General features: G+C 46.8%; 1 protein-coding gene across 1 annotated transcript in view; it reads left to right on the top strand.

Annotated features, from left to right (window-relative positions):
- Positions 1–19,038, top strand: part of Coq9 (coenzyme Q9) — a 20,937-nt gene extending 1,899 nt beyond the window's left edge. Inside the window, exons 2-9 of the mRNA XM_076571668.1 lie at positions 3,257–3,422; positions 6,717–6,852; positions 14,504–14,646; positions 14,894–14,978; positions 16,195–16,299; positions 17,437–17,592; positions 17,922–17,975; positions 18,320–19,038. Of these exons, the coding sequence (XP_076427783.1) occupies positions 3,257–3,422; positions 6,717–6,852; positions 14,504–14,646; positions 14,894–14,978; positions 16,195–16,299; positions 17,437–17,592; positions 17,922–17,975; positions 18,320–18,355 (881 nt within the window). The 3' untranslated portion in view covers positions 18,356–19,038. The remainder of the gene's footprint in view (positions 1–3,256; positions 3,423–6,716; positions 6,853–14,503; positions 14,647–14,893; positions 14,979–16,194; positions 16,300–17,436; positions 17,593–17,921; positions 17,976–18,319) is intronic.
- The last annotated feature ends 142 nt before the right edge of the window (positions 19,039–19,180 follow it).

Here is a 19,180-nt window from a genome sequence, read left to right as displayed (position 1 = left end):
AACTTGTGTTGTCCTGTCTCAGCCTGAGTTATATAGGAAGACTGTCTCAAAATAATATAAACTGACCTTTTGATATTGTATGTGTGTATATGTGTGTGTGTGTGTGTGTGTGTGTGTGTTTAAAACAGGATTTAACAAAGATATTTTAATGTAGGCTTAAGCACAAGGGTTAAGAAAAAAAGAGGCACTTGAAAGTCAGACCCAGGAGAATGGCTTTTCAGAGAGCCACAGAAAGTAGAACATTCCTAAGTGGTGTTGTAGACTCTTCAAAGAGTTACCTAGGACGAGCTTTTAAAAATATACTGATCTGGGAAGCTAGAGAGGTAGCTCAGCAACTTAAGAGGTCATGCTGCTCTTGAGAGGACCCTAGTTGGAATCCCAGCTCACATTTTGGGCTGCTCACAACCACCTGTAAGCTCCAGGTTATCTCATGACTTCTTCATACCCACACCACAGACTGACACCAGTATACATAACTTAAAACTAAGCAATGGACTGGAGAGAGGCAGCACTGGCTGTTCTTCCAGAGGACCAAGGTTCAGTTCCTGCCCGTTCCATGGATCCAGTAGTCTCTTCTGGCCTCCGTGGACACAAGGCATTCACATGGTGCACATACATACATGCAGGCGAAAGACTCATACACGTAAAAATAAATAAATAATGAATCTAAGCAGGTCTTGAGAAATGGCTCATCAGTGAAGAGTACTCGCTGTTTGCAGATGCCCAGGGTTCAGTTCCCAAACCCCTTTCTCTCCTTTGTGGTCATCAGGCAGACATGTGGTACATATACATACATGCAGGCAAGACATTCATACACTTAAATAAATCTTTAAAAGTTAGCCAAACAGTGGTGGTGCACACCTTTAATCCCAGCGAATCTCTGAGTTCGAGGCCAGCCTAGTCTATAAAGTGAGTTCCAGGACATCCAGGGCTACACAGAGAAACCGTCTTAAAAAACAAACATAATTTTAAAATACATATGAAACAAAAGAAACTAGAGAAAAATTTAAAACATGTAGATAAAATCCTAGGACAAGTAAAAAGTAATCTAGGGTGTAAATTTCAGAACAGAAGTCGGGGGACTGAAAGGGTGGGAGGGAGTTTTCTGGGGTGATAGTAATGTCTGGCTACATAAGATTTCTGTTATACAAGTGTATATGTTTACATTGCTCACAGGATGATATATTTAAGATTTGTATATTTCGCCGGGCAGTAGTGACGCACGCCTTTAATCCCAGCACTCGGGAGGCAAAGGCAGGCAGATCTCTGTGAGTTCGAGGCCAGCCTGGTCTACAGAGTGAGTTCCAGGAAAGGCACAAAACTACACAGAGAAACCCTGTCTCGAAAACAACAACAAAAGATTTGTATATTTCATTGTATATAAACAATTCATAAAGGAACAATAATCAGTGAACTCTAATGATACATAGGCTGAAATGTTGGAAATGCAGAACACTGAGATCTGCAATAAATAGTCAGAAATTAAAGTGGACTAATGAAGAGCATGATAAATCTGTAGAAGCTGGAGTGGATATACAGGTGTTCACAATTCCTTCAGCTTATCTACAGGTTTGCCAATTTTGATGATAAAATGTTGGGAAAGGAAAAAGTAGTATGAGTGTTTAGACAGGAGACCTTACCGATATCTCCTATAGTAGTGGGGTTGCAAAGGATTGGGGGTGGCTCAGAGGTTAAAGTGCTTGAGTGTGAGGACCAGAGTCCTGGTCTTCAGAACCAATATGAAAACGCTGGGTGCGGTGGTACACACCTTTAGTTCAGCACTCAGGAGGCAGGGAGGCAGATTCTGGGAGTTTGAGGACAGCCTGGTCAACATAGTGAGTTCCAGGCCAGCCAGGACTTTACAGTGAGACCTTGTTTCAGAAACAAAACAAACAGGAGGCAAGAGCACTGGCTGTTCCTCCAGAGGTCATGAGTTCAATTCCCAGCAACCACATGGTGGCTCACTCTCATCCATAATGAGATCTGGTGCCCTCTTCTGACCTGCAGGTGTATATGCAGACAGGACACTGTATACATAATAAATAAATCTTTAAAAAAAAAAGAAAGAAAGAGAGAGAGAGAGAGAGAGAGAGAGAGAGAGAGAGAGAGAGAGAGAGAAAGAAAGAAAGAAAGAAAGAAAGAAAGAAAGAAAGAAAGAAAGAAAGAAAGAAAGAAAGAAAGAAAGAAAGAAAGAAAGAAAGAAAGAAAGAAGAGAAGCCCAAAGGTAGAGACTGGGGATCTCTAGTTCAAGCTTGCTAACAAGACTAGCCATATCAGTAAGCTCTGGGTCGGACTGAGAGACCTTGCCTACCTCAAGGAATAAAGAGGAAGAACAGATTGAGTGTGATTCCCAAAGTTGACCTCAAGCCTACACATATGTGTGCATGCTCAACTACCCATATACATACAAACATGCACACAATACACACAAACAAAAAAGAAGGAAAAGAAATGCCATGTAAACACTTGAAGGTAGGCACTGTTAAAATATGTACATGGGTATTTCATTTCACTTTTGGAGGGTACCTTAACATTGTTATTGAACAAGTAGAGACTAGCACTCTTAATCTGTGGGTTTTTTTTTTTTAAGATTTATTTATTATGTATCCAGTGTTCTGTCTGCACATATCCCTGTAGGCCAGAAGAGGGCACCAGATCTCATTAGAGATGGTTGTGAGCCACCATGTGTACTGGGAATTGAACTCAGGACCTTTGGAAGAACAAGCAATGCTCTTAACCTCTGAGCCATCTCTCCAGCCCCGATCTGTGGGTTTTTAAAAGCTGCATATTATGGGGCCAGCAAGATGGTTCATTGGATAAAGGTGCTTGACACATAAACCTGGCAACCTGAGTTCCATTCCCAGAATGGATGTAAGGGTGAAAAGAGAGAACCAACTCCACAAAGGTGTCCTCTGAGCTCCAAACGTGTTGTTGAATGAATATCCATGTACATTATGCACACACACAGTAATAAAACAATTATTTTACTCTGCATATTGAGGGAAATGTTTTATACAGAGCTGTACAGCTGACCAGTGGTAGAAACAGGCCAAGAAGACAGTCAGGTCTTCTGTTAATTGGTTTACATGTCTCAAGGTTTCTGTTTCACAAGGTGTCTGTGGGGCACTCAACACTGGAATGAGTGGCTGCAGAGGCATCCCTACTGTGGATTTCCTCCTCATTCTTATCGACACTCTGGGTCTCAGGGGTGTTCCATGGTGAATGTCCCTGACTGACAGTCTTGTTTCTGTTTCAGTGGCCCGCTGCCGATCACCTCTGATGCCACGTGCCTTCCACACTTCTGTGGGGTTCAGGTCTTCAGAAGGGCAGAAGCAGCAGCCTCCCCAATCTTTTTCTCAGCAGCATTCTGAGACACAGGGGCCAGAAACACCCGACTCAGAGCTTCCTCGTCAGCCCCCGAGGTAAGCATTGGTGTCCAGATCTACCCATTGCTGGCCACTTTGCATGCTTCAGAATGTACCTTTCTCCTCACCAGCTTGCCGCCGCCGCCGGCGCGCGCCCCCCCCCCCCCCCCCCCCGCGTGTGTGTGTGTGTGTGTGTGTGTGTGTGTGTGTGTGTGTGTGTGTGTGTGTTTGAGACAGGATTTCTCTGTGTAGCTTTGGAGCCTTTCCTGGAACTCACTCTGTAGCCCAGGCTGGCCTCGAACTCACAGAGATCTGCCTGCCTCTGCTTCCTGAGTGCTGGGATTAAAGGCGTGCACCACCACTGCCCAGCCTCACCAGCCCCTCTTGCCTTCAGACATTTTTTTCTTTTCCTCCCTTCTATTCCCTTCCCTCCTCTTGATTTCCTCCCCTTCCCTCTTTTCTTTCTGATAGGGTCTTGTTGTTTAGCTCTTGTTAAGCTGGTGGTACTTTGCACCCCCAGGCTGATAGCCCAGACTTGGCCTTGAACTCTGGGAACCTTCCAGCCTCAGTCTCCAAAGCACTGGTATTACAGGAGTCAGCTACTGTGCCTGGTGCTTTCAGTTATGTTTAAGGATAACAGCAGTGCCTTTCCATTTTAGAAAAATCTAAGCATTGTGGAGAATACTTGAAATCATACACAGAGATAAGTTGTCTGACATAAAAATGCCTTTAGATATCTCTATAAGCATTTTTTTTTTTAAAGCTGAGAGCTCACTCTGTAGCCTAGGCAGACTTTGAACTCAGCAGTTTTCCTGACTCAGTCTCCCAAGTGCTAGGATTATAGATGTATACCATAGCCTGTTCAACAGTAGATTCCTAATGTCTTTTCACAGTTTGTGCCATTTTAGTAGTGGTATAATATTCTGGTAATGAATGAACCAAAATGTATTTAACCTGTCTTAGATGACTATTTAGATTCCATTGCTTGGTAGGAGACATATATGATAAAGCACATGTGTCTCTGTCCATAGAAGTGGGAACTTTGAAGTGAAGAACTTTGAAGAAGTAATCCCAACTACTAAAGTGTCTTAGTTAAGTTTTCTATTGCAGTGATGAAACACCATGACCAAAGCAAGTTGGGGAGAGCAGGGTTTACTTGGCTTACGCTTCCACATCACTGTTCATCGTAGAAGGAAGTCAGGACAGGAACTCAAACAGTCAGGAACCTGGAGGCAGGAGCTGATGCGGAGGTCTTGGAGGAGTGCTGCTTACTGGCTTGCTCCTCATGGCTTAGCTTTCTTTTTTTTTTTTTTTTTTTTTTTTTGGTTTTTCGAGACAGGGTTTCTCTGCGTAGCTTTGTCCCTTTCCTGGAGCTCACTTGGTAGCCCAGGCTGGCCTTGAACTCACAGAGATCTGCCTGGCTCTGCCTCCCGAGTGCTGGGATTAAAGGCGTGCGCCACCACCGCCCGGCCATTTGCTTAGCTTTCTTAGGGAACCCAGGACCACCAGTCCAGGGATGGTACCACCCACAACAGGCTGGGCCCTCTCCCATCAGTCACTGGTTAAGAAAATGCCCTACAGCTGGGACTTATGGAGGTGTTTTCTCAGTTGAGGTTCCCTCCTTGCAGATAACTCTTGCTTGTATCAAACTGACATAAATCTAGCCAGCACATAAGGAGTCTGAAGGAGGAGGACCACAGGTTCAAGGCTTGCCTGGGCTACATAGAGCATAGAGGCAAAAGATAAACACATTTAAAGTTTCATTGCCTGTATAGGGCAAACTTGGCTTCCACATGGTAATAATAATTTACATTTCCATTAGATCTGGGTTTTTTGTTTGTTTGTTTGGTTGGCTGACTTTGTTTTTTTTGAGACAGGATCTCTCTGTATAGCTCTGACTGTCCTGAACTAGCTATGTAGAACAGGCTGGCCTCTAACTCACAGAGATCCTCCTGCCTCTGCTTTCCAAGTAGTGGGATTAAAGGCGTGTGCCACCACCCCTAGCAGATCATTTTCTTGTTAATCCCTCCACTGGAAATTGAACTTTCCTCAATGGGAAATTAGAGTGTTCATTAGTTTTTTTTTGTTGTTGTTGTTGTTTTTTTACAAAGTTTTGTTTGCTTGTTTTGAGACAAGATCTCACTATGTAACCCTAACTGGGCTGGAACTCTCCATGTAGACCATGCTGGCCTACAATTCACAGAGATCTGCCTACCTCTGCCTCCTGAGTGCTGGATTAAAGGTATATGTGTCCATGCCTAGCCCAGTTTTTTTTTTTAAAGTACTTTAAAAAATTGTGTATGTGTGTGTGTCTATTTTGAAAGGCCAGAACAAGGCATCAGACCCCCTAGGGCAGTGGTTCTCAGTCCTCCTAGTGCTGCGACCCTTTAGTACAGTTCCTCATGTTGTGGTGACCTCCAACCATACAGTTATTTTTATTGCTACTTCGTAACTGTAATTTTGCTGCTGTTATGAATTATAATGTTAATATCTGTGTTTCCCAATGGTCTTAGGCAACCACTGTGGAAGAGTTGTTAGACCCCCAAGGGACTGAGACCCACAGGATGAGACCTGCTGCCCTAGAGTTTAAGTTACTGACAGTTGTGAGCTGCCCAGTGTGGGTTCTGGGAACTGAGCTCAGATCCTCTGCAAGAGTAATAATTGCTCTTAACTGCTGAGATGTTCTCCAGCCCCTGATGTTCATTTTATTGATTGGTTGATTAATGATAAATTTGAGACATGTTCTTCTTGTGTAGCTGAGACTGGCCTTAAACTCCTGAACTTCCTTCTATCTCAACCTCCCACGTGCTAGGATTGCTGGCAGACACCCAGCTAAATACTGTGCAACTCAACAAATATTTTTTGAGGATCTATACCTATGAATAAACTAACCATTTTTCTTGCTTTCCTGGAGTTACAGCCCAGTGAAGACACAAGAGAAGCCTTAAACACCATGGAGTGTCCAACCTATGACTCTGAGACATGACCTTGTTATCTATAAATATGTTGAGCCCTATCCATAGCTCTCATGGGGCATATATAGCCTATAGGCCCCAGGTTAGACACATTTGTCTAAGGATGATAAGCAGAAACCCAGGCTGGTACAGGGCCATTGTCTTCATATCATAAGAACTCAAATCCCTGGACACTTTCTTACTGTGGAGAGAGGGAAAGGATGATACGTTTTGAACCTTGTTGGTATTAAAACATCCATACTAATACAGAAGTAAAGCCCCTCCTAACATGCTTAGAGGAGACCCAGGACCCCTGTTTCTGGCTGGGCTCATTTGCATGCCGGGCTGTAGCGTACCCTGTGCTGTAGAGGTGATGTGTGCTGGGCCGGTGTCTCAGGTACACAGACCAGAGTGGAGAGGAGGAAGAGGACTATGAGAGTGAGGAGCAGCTGCAGCATCGCATCTTGACAGCAGCCCTGGAGTTCGTGCCTGCCCACGGCTGGACTGCAGAGGCCATTGCTGAAGGAGCCCAGGTAGGTGGAGCTGAGGGTGGGGCAGCAACCCAAGTGAACCACAAAGGGCCTCATGCTTTCTTCAGTCTAGCTCAGAGCTTCACAACTGCAGGGTTGTCTGGGTTGTCGTCTTCTTTCTTCTTTCTTTATTTAATCTGTCTGTTTATTTATTTTTAGGGACAGAGTCTCTACATAGCCCTGGCTGTCCTGGAACTTGCTCTGTAGTCCAGGCTAGCCTTGAACTAAGAGATCTGCCTGTCTATGCCTCCCCAGTATTGAAGGCGTGCCTTACCACCACCCAGCACCTATTCTTTTAACGTGAAAAATAATTTAAGAACTCTTAGTCATTCTTTAAATATTTATTGAGCAATGTTATGTGCCAGACACTCTGTAGGGACAGTGACAGTGTTCACATGACACAATTCCTTTCCTTGTTAAGCTATGTCTAGCAATATTTTTCTTTAAATTTAAGGGTTTATTTTTGTTTTGTGTGTGTGTGTGTGTGTGTGTGTGTGTGTGTGTGTGTGTGTGTGTGTATGCATCACACATGTACCTGTGCCTAAGGAGTCCAGAAGTGGGTGTTGAATCTCTTGGAACAAATGGTCACAGATGGCTGTGAGCTGCTTGTAGGTGCTAGGAACTGAACCAGGTTCTCCGTAAGAGCAGCAAGTGTTGTAAACTGCTGAGTGTTCTCTGCAGTCTCCCAAGTCCACCATTCATGTGTGTGCTGCTGGGACTGAACTGGAGCCTCGTGCATGCTAGTTAAGCACTCCGCCACTGAACGGTGACTCAGAGTTTCTTTTTTAATACATTTTAAAAATTACTTTGTTTCCATGTGTATGGGTGTTATGGGTGTGTGTCTGTGCACCCCATGCATGCCTGGTACCTGTAGAGACTGGAAGAAGTTGTCAGATCTCCTGGAATTAGAATTACAGATAATTGTAAGCTGCCATGTGGGTGCTGGGAATTGAACTCCCCTGTCCTCTGGAAGAACAGCCAGTGCTCTTAACCACTAAACCATCTCTCCTTTATTTTAAGTCAGAGTTTTCTCTTGCTAAGTTACCCAGACTGCCTCAAACTCACTCGAGCCCAGGCAAGTTTTTTTTCTTTATTGTGTGTTGAGAATGGAAACTTAGCCTGAAGCATACTAAGCAAGTGTGCCATCACTGAGTGTTTACTATCCGTTATATTTGGGGTCTAGCATTCCAAGAACTGGATTTCATTATGACATTTCATACCTGTATATCATTATGCTTTGTTTGTATTCCATGTGTCTCCCCCCTTTTTGTCCTTTTCCTCTCTTGTTGATCTCCTCTCTCCCTCCACCCCAGTAGTTTCCCATCTGCTTTCATGACATAATCCCACTGCATTCCCTTGCTCCCTCAGAGTCCCCTTTCTGTTTTCATGTTACACACACACTTAAATCTAAATTTTGCCCGTGAGAGAAAACATTCAAGTATGTGTCCTTCTGAATCTAGCTTATTTTAATTAACATAATGTCCAGTTTCATCAGTTTCCCTGTGAATGCCTTCATTTCCTGTAGCAGGCTTTTTCTTTGGTCCACTAACCAGCTCTCAAATCATGACATTGCTACTTGTTAGGAATGCTGGGCCTTAGTTTGGGCTCATATCATGCTAGCTCTTATAACTTAACCTGTTTCTCTTCATCTACATTTTGTGTCAGGGCTTTTTACCTTCCTTCCTTCCTTCCTTCCTTCCTTCCTTCCTTCCTTCCTTCCTTCCTTCCTTCCTTTCTTTCTTTCTCTTTCTCTCTCTCTCTCTCTCTCTCTCTCTCTCTCTCTCTCTCTCTCTCTCTCTCTCTCTCTCTCTCTCTCTCTTACTTTCCTGCTTCTTGTGTCTGGCTGGCTGGCAGCTGGCTTCTGGCCCTGGGCTTGTCCCTTTTCTCCCTCATTCTCTCCTCCTCTTCTCTCATCCTTCTGGAGCCTAAATTTCTCCTATTTATTCTCTCTGTCCACCAGCCCCACCTATCCCTCTCCTGCCCAGCTATTGGCCGTTCAGCTTTTGATTAGACCAGTCAGGTGCCTTAGGCAGGCAAGGTGAAACAAATGCAGCACATCTTAAAATAATTCAGCATAAACAAATGTAACACATCTTTACATCATTAAAGGCAGCAGAAACAAATGTAACACCTTTTCACAGTTAAATTAATATTCTGCAGCATAAGCAAATGTAACACATCTTTGCCCAGTTAAAATAATATTCCACAACAATTTCCTTCTTACGTCTGAATACAACTCTTTTGTGTATATTTAACACATTTTCCTTCCTTTCCTTTTTTTTTTTTTTTTTTTTTTTTGGTTTTTTGAGACAGGTTTTTTCCATGTAGTTTTGGTGCCTGTCAGATCAGCACTGGACCCACATCTTGACTGTTGAGAGTCGTGTATCAATAAACACGAATGTACAAGTGTCTCTGTGAACACTGACTTAGACTCCTTGAGGTGTACACTAAGGCGTGGTACAGCTAGATCTCATGGCAGTTTTCTTTAGTGTTTTGAGAACTTCCATACTGATTCCTGCAGTGCCTACACTAGTTTACATTGCCACCAGCAGTGTCTAAAGTCCCCACCTTCGTGTTGACAGGCACAGTGACTCATGTCTGTAATCCCAGGACTTGAGAGGCAGAGGCAGGAATATCACCATAAGAATGAGGCCAGCAAACTACAGGGTTCTGGGCCAGCCAGGGCTTCATGGTGAAGTCCTTCCAATTCCCTTTTTCTCATGTCCTTGACATCATTTCTCGTCACTTGTTTTCTTGAAGCTTTTGTTTTGACCAGGGTGGGGTAGACCCAAAGCAAACTTTTGTTTATTTGTTTTAAGATAGTCTGATGTTGGCTAGACTGGCCTCAGATTTGTATATATCTGAGGTTGGCCTTGAACTCTAAACTACTGATGTTCCTACTTCACCTTCCAAGAACTGGGGTTATATGTTTGTGCCATGCCCAGCCCTCAAAGCCGTTCTGTTTTAAATAAAAATTATTATTATTATTATTATTATTATTAGAGAGAGTGTGTGTGTGTATGTGTGTGTGTGCATGTGCGCGTGTGCGTGTGCGTGTGCGTGTGTGTGTGTGTGTGTGTGTGCGCGCGCGCGCGCGAATGGAGGGTGTTGGATCCCCTGGAGCTGGAGTTAGAGGAGGCTGTGAGCCACCCAGTGTGGGTGCTGGGAGAAAAGAACAAGGACTCTTAACTACTGGGCCATCTCTCCAGCCCTCAAAACACTTTTAGTTTATGCTTCTCTGATAGTTAAGGATAGTTTTCAAATATTTATTGGTTGTGTTTTTTTTTCTCATGAGGACTTTGTATTCCGTTCACAAATGTATTTGTTGATTGCATGATTTGTTTTTGTTTCATTTTTGGAGGTTTGTTTCATCTTGTTCTTGTCTGTGTCAGCTTTGTGTTTATTGCTGAAGCTACACTCAAGCCTTGCTGAGGGGTTCTGCGGACTTGCTTCCTGTCTCCAGCCGCTATTGCTTGGGAGCCTTGGTGCATGGCGCTTTATCTTTTTCTTCTGGCTTCTTAGGTGTGAGAGGCTTGGAGCTCAGAGTATGGCTCCTAGCTTCTCGAGCCCAGGTCCAGAGGCTTGCCCTCACAGAATTTCTTGAGGTTTTCCTTCTCCTTTGCCTTGATGCAGGGATTGAAGGTCTGTGCCGCCAACCCAGCTCATTCTGACTGTAGTTAATGACTGTGGGAACAGGGCTGACAGATCTGCAGGCAACTTGGAGTTTGAAGAGCCAGGATTGTGTGCCATCTGTCACTTTAGTGACACGTAGCTGGGACAGCTCCACCTTCCAGTGTCCCTGTATTTCATCAGTTCCTCCTTGCCAAGAGGACACAAGTCCTTCATCTTAGCCATGGTTGAACTTGATGGTAGTGTTACTGCCTGCTCTGAGTGAAAGAGCTGGAGTTTTTTAGAGACACTAAATGTTAATTATCTGTCGTGTGTACTTAGCAAAGATTTCCTCCCAGACTTTTCTTTTTAGTTTGCTATAATCCTGTCTGTCAATTCTTTGATTGTTCCCTGTGCTGTTGTATTGGTGAAATTATTATGGCCACTCCACATAGTTAAAAGGATATTTATTTAATGGCGTAACTCACAAATTAAGTGATAGGTAGATTGCGGGGGTCTGGGGAAGGTGTATCGCAGTCCAGCGGTGTTCTCTGGAGCTCTGCTCAGTCAACCTCCACCGTCTAGGGTCCAGGAAGAGAGAGAGCACCCCCATCCAGGTCTCGGGTCTCCAGGCACCTCCCCTGGCCCCGCCTCGTAGGCGTGATAGTTGCCAGAGTCTCAATGGGGGTTGGAACTTCCAGATCCAAGCTGGAATGGCTACCCACTACACTGTTGGTTCTTTTCAAGAAGTCCTTGCCTGTGCCTATCTTGAGGTGCTTTGTCTGTTGGAACCCACTAATCACTGTTCACCGTCCTGGACAGAAGAAGCTGTGGAGTAGTGAACCGTAAGGTGGATAATCAGCTCCAGAGCTCGTCCATCCACTGACCTCAGGCTTAAGGTTGTTAAGTCTGAGAGCTGTTCTCATCCACTCTCTGCTACCAGAAACTAGGGGTGGGGATATTTTCCTTCACTGCTTCACAACCTAGGCCTAGCCTTTTGTCTTCTGTACTTTCTGATTTGTTAATGTCTGGCCCTCGTCCGAGCAGGAGGTGTCAAGCATATATAATGGGTCTGCATGAGAAGAGCCAGCAGGACTTCAGGAGGCTTCTGAATCTTCCAGCCTGTGTCTGGGTGTGAGCACATGGCAAGAGTATGAAGGGAGAATCCCAGTTAGATGATGTGGCTCACACCGCTAGTCCAGCACTTGGGAATTTGAGGCAAGAGGATCCTGCAGGTTTGAGGGCAGCCTGGGCTACATACTGAGAGCCTGTCAAGAGAAGGTCTGAGTTAGAGCATCTTGGTACTGGAGAGAGAACAAAAGATACCTTCCACAGCTAGCTGTTGGTTATTGTAGCGATAGCTACTGGGCCCTGGGTCAGAAGTCAGAGGGAGGGAGTGGGCTGTGGCCTGGAGGAAGTAGAGAACAGAGGCTGAGAAGACTGCCAAGCAGGGGAAGCGGGGTGGAAGTTGAGCATGGTTGAATACTTGTGGGGAAGGAGATAACAGAGGGGCGGGCAAAATCACAACCATGAGATGAAAGTCGTAAGGAGGAGCGGAAGGTGGGAAAAGAAGTTGAGGACTGGCCTTCGACGTGCTGGAGAAGGCAGCGTTGGGTTTAGTTTCTTTCTTCCGTCCCTTCCCTTCCCTTCCCTTCCCTTCCCTTCCCTTCCCTTCCCTTCCCTTCCCTTCCCTTCCCTTCCCTTCCCTTCCCTTCCCTTCCCTTCTCTCTCCCTTCCTCTTTCTTTCTTTCTCTCTTTCTCTTTCTCTCTTTTTCTTTCTTTCTCTCTTTCTCTTTCTCGCTCTCTTTTTCTTTCTCTTTCTTTTCTTTCTCTCTCTCTTTCTCTCTTTCTTTCTCTTTCCTTTCTTTCTCTCTTTCTCTCTCTGTCTTTCTCTCTTTCTCTCTTTCTTTCTTTTCTTTCTTTCTCTCTCTCTCTCTTTCCTTCCTTCCTTCCTTCCTTCCTTCCTTCCTCCCTCCCTCCCTCCCCCTTTCTTTCTTTCTTTCTTTCTTTCTTTCTTTCTTTCTTTCTTTCTTTCTTTCTTTCTTTCTTTCTTTCTTTCTTTCTTTCTTTCTTTCTTTCTTTCTTGTTTTTTATACACAGTCTCTCAATACAGGCTTGGCTGTGCTAGAGTTCACTATGTAGACCAGGCTAGCCTCAAACTCACTGGGTTTAGTTTTTAAACACTAAGGGAATTCCCATAGGATGGCTTTTGATTTCTCTTCAGAGTATATGTGATAGCTTAGGGAACCTGGGTAAGGAGTAGGAGGAAGCAGAAGTTTGTGGGGGAAGGAAGAAATTGATGGAGATTTCACAAATGTGAGAGAAATTAATAGGATTGTTTGGAAACATTGGGTGAAATGGAATACTCTGTTAACTGGCTTTTCTCTTATCTTCTTTCGTACTGGGTGCTTGCTACCTGTAGACTGCCGACCCAGTTTGTGGGTGAGAGCTGTTAGCCTCCGTCTCCTGATTTGTAAGGAGTGCCCCTGAACAGAGCTAGTGTGGGGGCAGGGAAACGGAGTGTGTAAAGTGCACAGCGGCCTGCAGCGATCCTGCGGTGATGATCCTGCAGCCGCCATTCCTGTCAGCGCCGCTGCACTCTTGCTCTCCTGCGGAAGAGAGGCAGCTCCCTTGCCCTGCAGCAGGAAGTCCTATTAATGTGTTTTCCTCCTTCCTGCTGCCTGTTCCTGTTACCGTGGCAGTTCCGCCTCCGTCGATGCCCCACAATCAATATGGATCAGGAAAGCAAAGGCCGTCTCTGCTTGTTTAGCTCCTCAGTGGCTCAGCTGAAGAAAATGTGTAAACATCTGGCAGAGCGTGGGCTGTAGCTCAGTGGTAGGATGCTTGCTCAGCATGCCCAGACCCTAGGTTCATCCCCACACTGCAAAATAACTGAATGATTCAAGACAGACACCTGGCAGACCCTCTTTGCTGGAGCTCTGGGTGGAGGGAGCGTGACAGGAAGGGCGTGTTCTCTCCATGCCCCTGCAGTGTTGGTGGAGCCCCAGGTTCCAGAGCTACAGCTCAGCTCTAACTGGGCTATGGCAGGAGGGGTGTTCTGACCCATTTAATGGGGGGAGGGAAGGAGCCTGGTCCAGTGCCATAGTCAGGGTTGCTAGAATGTGCTCACCAGGAGGGTCATAGCCGTCCTCTTCAAGCTCCTGTGCATCGAGCTCCCGTGCTGGGCTGAAGTAGGGCAGCAGTCCAGCAGGAAGGGAACTATCCCTTCCCATGATGCTTAGTTTTTAGTTTCCAGTTTGCCACAACCTAGAGTCGCCTGAGAATCCTTGATTGAGAAGTTGATGCAGATCAGGTTGGCCTGTGGGCTTGCCTCTGGGGGATTGTCTGGGTTGTTAATGGAGGAGAATGTGGGTGGCGCTCTTTCATGAGATGAGCTCTTGACTGTGAGAGCAGAGAAAGCTATCTGAGCACTGAGCGGCAACAAACGAGCGGTAGGATGGCGGGGGTACCTGTTCTCTCTGCTCTTGACTGTGGATGTGAAACGACTCTGCCTGAGTGCTTGCTTTGACTTCCCTGAAGTGATAGTAACATCTGAAACCTAGAATTGGAAGCCAAATAAACTCCTTTTTCTTCCCCATGTTGCTTTGGGTTTTGTTTTGTTTACAGACAAGGTTTCTCTGTGTAGGCCTGGCTGTCCTGGAACTTGACCTGTAGTCCAGGCTGGGCTCGAACTCAGAGACCCGCCTGCCTCTGCCTCCTGAGTGCTAGGGTATTGTCACAGCAACAACAATGAAACCAGAGCCTTCCCATACTAAGCAGGATTCCTAAGGTGGACTCCTGAGTTCTGTATTTGGTCATGCACCATCCCCGAGCCAGCCACTGAGCGCCAACATGCACACCTGGATGCTTTGCATAAACTAAGGGGGGGTTCGTTGGACCAGTGGCAGTTCCTGAAATCACTCGAGCTCAGAGTGAAGGGTCAGGGTCTCCATGAAAGTGCAGCCCGTTAAGGAAAGAGGTGTTTGTGGTAACCAGGCTTTTCGCGTCAATATGCTTACTCCCTCTTCTGCCGTCTCTCTTGTAGTCCTTGGGTCTTTCCAGCGCAGCAGCCAGCATGTTTGGGAGTGACGGCAGTGAGCTGATTCTTCACTTTGTGACCCAGTGCAATGCTCGCCTCACCCAGCTACTGGAAGAGGAGCAGAAGCTGGTACAGCTGGGCCAGGCAGAGTAAGTTGTGCAGCTTTCTAGCTCAGGGTGGCAGCAAGGGATGGGCCACGTGCCCTCGCCGGGAAGCTGATGCAGGAGGTGCCCAGAGAGGAGTGCTAACAGCCTGCAGCTTAGCTGGGTCTGAAATGCAGCAGCCCGTGCTGACAGTGTTCCTCAGGAGCTGGCGGCACATTCCTCCTGGGGCTGAGTAGGCAGTGTGGCCCCTGCTTTTGAACTAGAGACACACTGTTTTCTTTCCCTCTTCCAGGAAGAGGAAGACAGACCAGTTCCTGAGGGATGCCGTGGAGACCAGACTGAGAATGCTGATCCCCTACATCGAGCACTGGCCCCGGGTACAGAGTCCAACACCTTACAGCCCCAGAGCAACAGTAACAGTATTCCATCCCAGCACTGTGCCTTGGAGGACTTAGCACACTGTTGAGAAGTTAGTTCATGGGTCTTTACCGCAGGCCCAGGAAAGCCTAGTGCACTTGGCAGAGCTAGGTTCTTGCTAGGGAGTGCCATGGGGAACAATTCAAGCCACCTGAGTCAAGTTCATGGACCTGTGAGTGGCCCTGCATACTAGTTCATATCACAGGTGGACCCAGCAGTCTGAGTGTACCACCAGGCCTTCAAGGAGGAGCAGTCTTCCTTGAGAAAGGTCAGGACAGTCAGAAGTTTGTATCAGCATCTTTACTCAGTGAATGCCCTGTTGTGCTTCAGATCTTGAGGCCTGGGCATCTTGTGTTGCTAGGGTAATGCTTGCCAAAAGAGTATTCATTGTAAGGACTGCCTCCATTTTCTAAAGCTTCTTTTTCTCCTTCCTGAAGCCTGTCACGGTTTGGACTTTTTCTGAGTTAAAAAGCACATTAGAAACGAGGGTGATCAAGCGCCCAGTGTCCTCTGTGCAGCTGGAAGACTTGAGTGTGTGACCTTGGTGGGCCAGCTGATGGACTTTGATTACCGGTAGCTCCTAAAGCCCGGGCAGTGCAGTGCGGGGTTTCAGCCACCTGCCTGGTCAGCACAGTGCTGCCTTCTGGGCCACTTTGCAAGGGAACGGTTTCCAGCTAGAGAAGGACCTCTGCCAGCCCCGCGGCCAGGAGCGTTATAGACTTGTAAATTGTTACGAGCTTGTTCAGTCGGGCCTGGAGGAGCTGGTATTTGCTAAAGGAGGCTCTCAGATTGGTTCTGACATAGTATCAACTGGGAGAAGTTTGTTTTGGGGAACAGGAATCAACTTGAGTCAAACAAGGCAACAGAAATTTATTGTGACAGAGTGGGGTGCCCTTCCCATCCTTGTTTCCAGGACTTTTAGACAGGAGTGACCCCTTCAGCCATCAGTATTCTCAGTTTGAAATGTTGGCCTGGAGACTGAGTAGGTCATCTTAGCACAAAACCATGTCCCCAGCCCATTGCCCTTAGTCAAGGTTTCTTGCTGCTACCTCCACCCATGATGGGCTTCAAAGAGCAAGAACGAGGTTGTCCCTGTGACAACCCCCACCCCCATGTGAGCCCTGTTTGTGCTGCTGCTACCTGCACACAGTACCTCTTCTTCCATTTGTTCTTCAGGCCCTCAGCATCCTCCTGCTTCCTCACAACATCCCACCCAGCCTGAGCTTGCTCACCAGCATGGTGGATGACATGTGGCATTATGCTGGGGACCAGTCCACGGATGTGAGTATTTTCTGTAGGCCTGTAGCTTGCTACCGAAGGCTTGGGTCAGGCATTTCTTGAAGTTTGTGAAGTTCCTTTGATCAAAAATCTGGAAGGCCAGCAGTGTTATTCCCATCTTAAGAGGAAAGGTCTTGATGAGGCAGAGTGGCATGTGGGTCATTGTCATCCAAGGACCAGCATTTGAGCATGAACCAGTGACTATCCCTCCCACTTGTAGAGGTGGCGCAGACCTTGGGGCCTTTGACAGGACTGCTCTATCATAACCATTTCCCCTCAGTCTCCTAAGACAGATTCTGCAGCAGATTCCTCCATGTCTGCCTTTGCTGAGACTAACTTTGAGACATTGCTTTAAAAAGAAATTCCTCCCCTATCTTGACCCATTTTGCTGGGAGATCAATAAGTCCCTTTAAGGAGGCACCAGGAAGAATATGACTTAAGTGCTGTCGTGTTTCTGGTGGGATATTAATATATACACCTTCGTAAAGGAAATTAAAATGTGATAGTCCTGTGTGGTCTCCAGGGTGGGACGGTATGTAGACACATGCACCATATTGTAACAAAGTGCTTTAATAAACTTTATCTGTGTGGGAATATACCACCAACAGAGATGGGAGGAAAACAAAATTAGAGAGCAAAGAAATTAAAGGAATAAAACACCAAGTAGCTGAGCTGGTCCTCTGAAGAGCAATTACCGTGCTGGCAGAAGTCACCGGGGACTCAAAATCTCAGCTTCACCCAGATGTTATAACCTCTCCCTGATCCTGCGTCAGCTCTCCCCATGTGGTTTAGGCATGACTGGTGGATTGTAGAACCTCCCCAGGACTCAGAGGGTTGGGCATTTCCCCAGTCAAATCACCTCGGCTGCTGTTTAAACCTCATGGTTCCTAGTATTTAATTTAGACCTCTGACTCAACTTAAGAGGTTGGGACCAGGAGCTTACAGTTTTAATCTCACAGGCAGCTTTGATGTCCAGCCAAGTTCAGGGCAGTAGTGGTGTCCAGAGGGCCATATGTGTCAGTGAAAGAGAAGAGAAATGAGGAGGGAGCCTGGGAGTCCCTGAGGTGTTGAGTGGGAAAACCCAAGACTCCTTTACCACACAGTGCAGTGATCTGCAGCTGCTGGTGGGTCTCTCTGCAGTTTAACTGGTACACCCGCCGTGCGGTACTAGCTGGCATCTACAACACCACAGAGCTGGTCATGATGCAGGACTCCTCCCCGGACTTTGAAGATACTTGGCGTTTCCTGGAAAACCGGATTAATGATGCAATGAACATGGGCCACACAGCTAAGCAGGTAGTTGGGGACTGGCCACTTGGAAACCCTTTCCAGTAGGCACACTTGTCTGCCTCAAGCCACACGTGATCACCTAGCTGTTCTCTTGCTTCCTGTTGACCTTAACTGACCGTCCCAAAGGCTTTCCCAAGGAGGCTGGCTGTTTCTTCCTCGTGCTAGCCCTTCCTTATAAGTCTGCTCTGTCTGTGACTGTTGTCCGTAGGCTCTTTTCCAGTACATTAACCACCTTGACTCCACTGTGGGGTCATAGGCTTCCTGAACTCTCCTACCCGTTTCACCTTTGAGCTCACTCTGGGGGCTTAACAGAATCTGACCCTGACTCCTCTTAGGTGAAGTCCACTGGAGAAGCCCTGGTGCAAGGACTGATGGGTGCGGCAGTCACGGTAAGTCCTGCCCAGTTCACCATGTCTGCCTCCCGTTCCACTGTTTGTAACATGTCATCAACCCGAGTAGCTTTGGACTGCAAGCTGAATAAAGCTGATGTTGGTTTAGCCTCAGTATCTTATTCCCACCTCTTCTTCGCTGGCCTCAAGAAACAGCTGCTGGAGCTGGGGAGGAGGGCAGGACGTCCCTCTATTCATTCCATCCCTCGTCACGTCTGCCCTGGGCCCCTAGCGGGCTTGACTCTGTCATAGCTGTCCCTCTGCCTTGACTAACCAGGGTTCCCATTGTAGTCGCGGAGGTTAGGCCAGCCTCACCGCTCTCTCTGCTTCTATCCCTGTGTTAGCTCAAGAACCTGACAGGTCTAAACCAGCGCCGGTGAGGGGAAGGGGAACCCACGTACCTGGAAGGAGCAGCAGTAAAGATGAAGGGCTTTGACACGCACCACCCAGCGAACAGGATGTAAATGAGAACACAATGAAGAGCTTGGAGTCACTGTGACGGCCGCGAGGCTAACTCGCAGTGCACTTGCTTCTGTTCTGATCTGGAATCGGGCCACTGCTGCACTTCCTAAGACCAGGCCTGGCCTCCTGATGCCTTCTGCATTGCAGCCGTGTGATTGAAAAAGGAGACTAACGTCCAAGCTCAGACACCGTGATCACGTCTTGACCTTGGAACTGCTCTCTGGGAGCTGGGCATGGTAACCTATATTCTCAGCATTTAGGAGTCTGCCACAGCAGGATTGAGAGTTCAAAGCCAGGCTTATCTATGTAGAGAATTACAAGCCTCTTGAGCTACATAGTGTGACCCTGTCTCAAACAAAATCTCCTGAGAAATATACTCAGGAGATCACAAGCAAATGATCCCACAGTGACAGCTCCTCCCCAGCACAGGACAGTCCTCTGGGTCCTCAGAAAGCTGCCTCCCCTGAGACAGGTGCCTTCTGGACAGTCATGCTGAGCCTGGCCAGAAATGTGATCCTAGGCCTGGCCTCACAGACACCAGCATGCATTGCAGGGTCACTAGTGAGAGAATCTGTAAAAATAATAAATATGTTTGAAACAATTTCCTGTTGTACAGTTTCCATCTAGACAATGTTGAGTATCCTAAACCCCAGCAGTGGACAGTGTATGGAAGAGGCCTGGGTTCTGGCCGTGGCACTGCCTCATACCTCCAGGTCACTGTGACAGCTCTGCATTCTGGGCCC

The sequence above is a fragment of the Peromyscus maniculatus genome, chromosome 5, assembly GCF_049852395.1.
Source record: "Peromyscus maniculatus bairdii isolate BWxNUB_F1_BW_parent chromosome 5, HU_Pman_BW_mat_3.1, whole genome shotgun sequence".
Classification (NCBI taxonomy): Eukaryota; Metazoa; Chordata; class Mammalia; order Rodentia; family Cricetidae; genus Peromyscus; species Peromyscus maniculatus.
The sequence above is the reverse complement of the archived record's forward strand: the minus strand, read 5'-3'. Positions and strand labels throughout refer to the sequence as shown.